Source organism: Cydia strobilella, chromosome 23, assembly GCF_947568885.1.
Source record: "Cydia strobilella chromosome 23, ilCydStro3.1, whole genome shotgun sequence".
NCBI lineage: Eukaryota > Metazoa > Arthropoda > Insecta > Lepidoptera > Tortricidae > Cydia > Cydia strobilella.
The window spans coordinates 911,014-917,013 of record NC_086063.1 but is presented as its reverse complement, the minus strand read 5'-3'; the positions used below and the strand labels follow the sequence as shown (position 1 = coordinate 917,013).

At 37.5% G+C, this 6,000-nt stretch overlaps 1 protein-coding gene across 1 annotated transcript; it reads right to left on the bottom strand.

The window, feature by feature from the left end:
* Nucleotides 1-409: 409 nt before the first annotated feature.
* Nucleotides 410-4,775, bottom strand: LOC134751662 (uncharacterized). Its single transcript, XM_063687104.1, has 2 exons — nucleotides 2,207-4,775; nucleotides 410-1,321 (listed from the first exon to the last, which is right to left on the bottom strand). Exons 1-2 carry the CDS (start codon nucleotides 4,683-4,685, stop codon nucleotides 1,311-1,313), a joined length of 2,490 nt encoding a protein of 829 aa, XP_063543174.1. The 5' UTR covers nucleotides 4,686-4,775; the 3' UTR covers nucleotides 410-1,310.
* Nucleotides 4,776-6,000: the final 1,225 nt, after the last annotated feature.

The window sequence follows — 6,000 nt, the reverse complement described above, 5'->3', positions numbered from 1 at the left end:
TCATAAACCTTCAAATTCCATAAGAAACGTTAGATTTTTTGTAATGATGTTAAATATAATTCTGAACGCACAAGTTGAGTCGATGCAATTTTAAAACGCATCGTTAACATTTCATACGTCAGAACAGAAATGTCAACATTGTCAACACAGTTTTTACTGTTCTTCTCACCGACTCACGTAAAAATCAGAATTTCTAGTGTTTTCTGTTATAATATCGTAAAAAAATTAGTGATTCCTGTTGGAGACAATATTAAAATGAAAGGCCCTGGTCCCGACCGTGTCTCCACATAAATAAATTTATTTTATAATAATAAAAAACTGATACATATCTTCCATTTTCTTATTTTATTCAGATGTTTCTACCATAGACAAAAGTATATCAAAAAACCTAAAGAGTTTTGATAACTTGTGTTCGGTTATGAACATGTTGGGGGCCAAGCCAAAAAACAACAATTACAATGTTAAAAAACAACAAAAATTTAATGCTAACTAACTCCTGCATTATCATTAAATTTAACAAATAAACAAAGCAGTTTACCTAACTATAATCAATTGGTAAGGGACACACCTTGGTAACACTCGTTTTAACAATGAAACCCTTTGCGTTTTTTACATGCAAGGCTCGAACCTTACCATCTTTACCAGGTTGAACATCAACAATTCGACCTACTGGCCAACACAATGGAGAGGTATTATCTTCCCTCAACAAAACTAAATTGCCTATTTCTAAGTTAGGAGACTCATTTCTCCACTTTGGTCTACTCTGCAGCATAACCAAGTATTGCTTATGCCATTGCTTCCAAAAATGTTGTTGCAATTGAACACATTGTTTCCAAAAACTTAACCTACCTACATTTACATCTGTAATATCCGTTTCTGGATAAGATGTCAGTGGACTACCGGTGAGAAAATGTCCAGGAGTTAAATAGGTCATATCGCTAGGATCCCTAGACATTGGGGTCAACGGCCTAGAATTCAAAATGGCTTCAAACTGAACCAAAGTCGAGTACATTTGCTCATAGGTAAACACTGTATTAGCAATTACACGTTTCATGTGATATTTAACACTTTTAATACCTGCTTCCCACAGACCACCAAAAACTGGGGAATAAGAAGGAATGAAATGAAAGGCTATTCTTTCAGAACTAGAAAAGTCAACCACAGATGCTTGATGATTAGTAGAATTTTGAAGGTCATACAATTCCTTAAGAACATTTTCTGCGCCTTTATAATAGGCCGCATTATCACAATATATTTTAGTAGGTTTATTTCTACGAGCTATAAATCTTTTAAGACACCCTAAAAAAGTATCAGTTGTCATGTCAGATGCCAATTCAATGTGGATGGCCTTTGTAACAAAGCATACAAAAATCACAACATAAGCCTTTGTTATCACAGGTCTCCTAATTCTAGACTGCTTTACATAGAAAGGACCGGCGTAGTCAGTGCCCACAATTTGAAATGGCCTAGTCATATTTACACGATCGAATGGCAGAGAACCCATTAGTTGAGAAGCATTTTTTGCCTTAAGTCTGAAACATTTTATACATTTATACAAAACGGACTTGAGTTCTCTGTTTGCATTCAAAATCGCCCTAATCGCCCCTTTAACATAGCCCCGACTGGCTTTTAATTCTTTCAGCTGAGCCATTTCACACCCAAAAAAGTTGACAACCTTGTATAAAATACTCGTTTTGCAATCTACCACCAACACGTAGCAATCCTTCAGAATCAAGAAAAGGATGCAAACTGTTTATACTCGACTTTAATGAGAACTTGTTATTTAAGTCTTCAATATCATTACAAAAGAACTTTCTTTGCTCACATTTAATTATTATGCGCAACGCAGATTCCAACTCTTGGGGAGATAAATGTCCCTGACGTTTGTTAATATTTAAATGTTTACAGTTAAATACAAATCTAAGGAGATAACCTACAATCCTTGTCAATTTGTTTATATTTGAACATTTCTGTATCAAGGCATCAATCGAGCTAGAACTTACATCTACACAAGTATAACAGGTTTCAGTTGTAGGCCTTAACTCTGGTACATCAGATTTTAAAATATCAAGTTCTACAGGTTTATGATGGTAAGTAGGGTCTGACAAAAACTTTGGTCCATGCCACCAAATGTCACATTTTTCCAATAATTGGGGCTCTACACCACGAGACAATATATCTGCGGCATTATCATGAGTATTTACATAATGCCATTCAAAGCCGGAGGATAACTTATTAATCTTATCAACTCTGTTACCTACGTACATGTTAAGCTTTACCGGTAATGTTTTTAACCAAGCTAGCAAAATCATGGAGTCACTGTAAAGATGAGCGCTCACTGAGTATTTTAAGGACAGAGCAGTATACACCTTCCGAGCTAGAATAGCAAGTAGCAGGGCACCATTCAGTTCCAATTTTGGGATAGTCAAGGATTTAGCCTTGGGATTGATGCGCGATTTTGAGCACAAAAGATTCACCGAAACCTTGTTGTCAGCATCAATGACACGTAAGTACAAACAACAACCATGAGCAGCATTAGAAGCATCAGAAAATCCCACTAATTCTAACGATTGTGCTCCTTGAACATTGATATTTCTAGCTATCGATATGCAAGACATTTGAACTAAGCTATTGGCAAAGTCAACCCACTTTTGGTTAAGACCTTGAGGTAAAAACTCATCCCATTTCAACGATTCAAACCAAACCTGTTGCATCAGTATCTTTGCCTGCACTAACACAGGGCCACATAATCCTAAAGGATCAAAAAATTTACTTATGAAGCTAAGCATCTGACGCTTCGTGTACTTTTCTTGAACCTCTTTAACAGGACACTGCATGTTAAGAGTATCGGTAATGACGTCATATGTCAATCCAAGAGTTTTAACATATTCATTATTTTTATCAAAGCTCCTACTATCGAGTTGATGAAATTCAACCGGTATGTCGCTTAAAATTTCTTGGTTATTAGAGCACCATTTGTGAAGAGACAAACTAGCCAACTTCATTAAATCAACCAACTCCTTTTTCATCTGGATAAGCTCATTCAAATCATTAGAACCGCACTGAATATCATCAACATAACACGTGTGCTTTAACACAAACGAAGCCAAAGGATATTGACTCTCGTATCTCTGAGCTAATTCCAACAAACACCTACATGCCAAGAACGCAGAGTTCTTCAAACCATACGTCACTGTCTGCAACTGTACACATTTGACTGAGTCGTCCGGAGAATCGCGCCACAAAATATTTTGCAAGCAACGATACTTATCCTCAATTAGAATTTGGCGATACATAGCCTTTATGTCGCACAATAATACATACTTGAAAGTTCTGAACAAAATCAGAATTTCAAAGAGATCCTTTTGAACCACCGGACCATTTAATAAAATGTCATTTAAGCATATACCCTTTTTTGTGACAGCGCCAGCATCAAAAACAGCCCTAACAGGTGTCGTTTTACTGGAGCTAATTACAGGGTGGTGGGGCAGAAACATGACATTACCTGCACTTAAGTCATAAGTAGACATGTCAAAATATTTAGCATGACCTTGGTCTATGTAATCATGTATGAATTTTTTATATTTTTTACTCAATTCTAGATCCCGTGAAAACCGTTTTTCTAAATTAAAAAATCGTTGCAAGGCGCAACTAAAAGAATCACCTAAGTCTAACTTATCCAACTCAACCTTCACAGGCATGGCCACAGTGAACTTGTCATTTTCTAATTTAACCGACTCCAGAAAAATCTGTTCAGCCTGCTCAGCCTCTGTACCTGTTTCCTTAATGATATCAGGTACCTTTTCACAATCCCAAAACTTGGACATTATATCAACAATATCTTCCGAAGGTTGACAATCATTTGACAGTAAACAAACCTCACTTTGTTTAGCACATGGGAAGGGTGGTTGTAAATCATCCTCAGCTACATTAAAATGGAAAGGATTACCTTTAGTTGTAACACAATAGTTACTTATCGACTTCTTGCCGGCAGGGAAGGGCAGCCCCCCGCCTACAATATGACCGAACCTCGTCTTCACCAAATATGGACCCACAGGTGTCAGCTGCCGGCACACATACTCGAACACCTGGAAAAAGACGTCGGCTCCTAATAATAGTGAACTCTCATTTGATTCATTGAACTTCTCATCAGCCAACTGGGCATAGGATGGTATATTAAACTGAGAAATGTCAAATGTTTGCTGTGGAAGGGCACAAGTAATCTTCCTTGTCACACAGCATGACACATCAACCTTAAAATTACCCACAGTAGAGTAAACAACTAAATCAGCCTTTTGTGCAATATTATTGTCTCTTTCACATACACCAGTCACTACCTCATCAGTATCATATGTGCAAATACCTACTTCCTTAATCAGTTTCTCACTTACAAAATGTATCTGTGAGCAAGAGTCTAGAAGTGCTCTAGCATGAGTAAAAGTACCATCTTTTTTCTTCAACTTCACAATTACAGACGGAAGCAATACACTTGCATTCCGAGGTCTAGCCGACAAACTCACATTTCTGGATAAGTCGGTAGGCAAGCAACAATCATCAGATTTGGAATTATCCTTTACATTCAGAGAGGGTTCATCAGCTAAGGAAACATTCGTTACCTTACCTTTATTTGGCGAATGCAACAGAGTGTTGTGTAATTCATGACATGTTGCACATTTTAATCTCATTAAACACCTACCTCGATGACCATTGAGACACAATTTACACAAGTTGTTTTCATCAACAAACTCACATCTCTGCTCATAAGGGAGCAACTTAAACTTAACACATTCATATATTTTATGAGTATCTTGGCAATACTTACATGAAACTCCAGTAGCAGCTGCAGCACTCACAACCGAATTCTCCCTCTTCTTAGGCTCCTCCCTCATTGTGGCTTCCAATGCAATAGCCCTTTTTTCTAGGAAAGTAAGCAATTCACACAATTTAGGAACCTCCTGCAAACCACGCTCAAGATAAAATCCACGGTAAGTGTAGGAATCAATCTTCCTAGACAAAATATTGACCAATATAGTATCCCAGAACTCAACCTTTTCATTCAAGTTTTTCAATGCTGCAAGATGCATATTTACAGTTGACACTATTGAACGCAGCCCAGAAGCTGTACATTTTGTCAAAACTGGCATGTCAAGAATGCTATTTACATGAAAACTTACAATTTTAGGTATATTATTGTACCTATCATTAAGGAGTTTTAAAGCTACCTCATAGTTTTCACCAGTAAGCATTAAATGCTTTATCAAATCTAAAGCTCCTCCTGCCAAAAACGACCGCAAATAGTACAGTTTTTCGCAGAAACTCAGGTTTGCATCCATATCAATGACTGCCTTAAACATATTAATGAATGGATGATAGTCCATCACACTCTGGCCATCAAAAGTTTTAATATTAATGAAAGGAAGTTTTTTAAACTTACCTGATCCTAGCTCGGAAGATGTAGATGTAGCAGGCTGTGCCGCAGGTAGTGTTGCAGGCTGCACTCGCGTATTTATCATCGCGAGGCATAAATCGCACTTAGTTTCATATAATTCGTAAGATTCAGTATCCTCCGACTCAACGGCAAGGATAGCTCGATTATATGATTCGTAGTCGTTAAAGGCCTTAAGCAACCTGTCCTTTTTTTGACTGAGCACTTCAAGTGTTGCTGTTGAAAACTCTTCTGAGGTGCAGAATGTCTCGATTCGACTAATCGCCCCTTTAACATAGCCCCGACTGGCTTTTAATTCTTTCAGCTGAGCCATTTCACACCCAAAAAAGTTGACAACCTTGTATAAAATACTCGTGTTACAATCTTCCAGCTTATAAAACTTATACAAATATTAACTAGACGAGATTTAGGTACATAATTCACATGTTAAACATATAAAACGCCCGCCTAATTTTCGCCGCGAATGAAATTTGAACACAACACAATATCAACAAATGCCGCTGGCAGCTCTGACAGTTGAAGACGGCACCGGCAGCGGTTGTTGCCCGCTCACG

Excerpts from the sequence above, each read along its gene's own strand:
- LOC134751662 (XM_063687104.1), bottom strand. The coding sequence starts at position 4,685 with ATGAGATTAAAATGTGCAACATGTCATGAATTACACAACACTCTGTTG.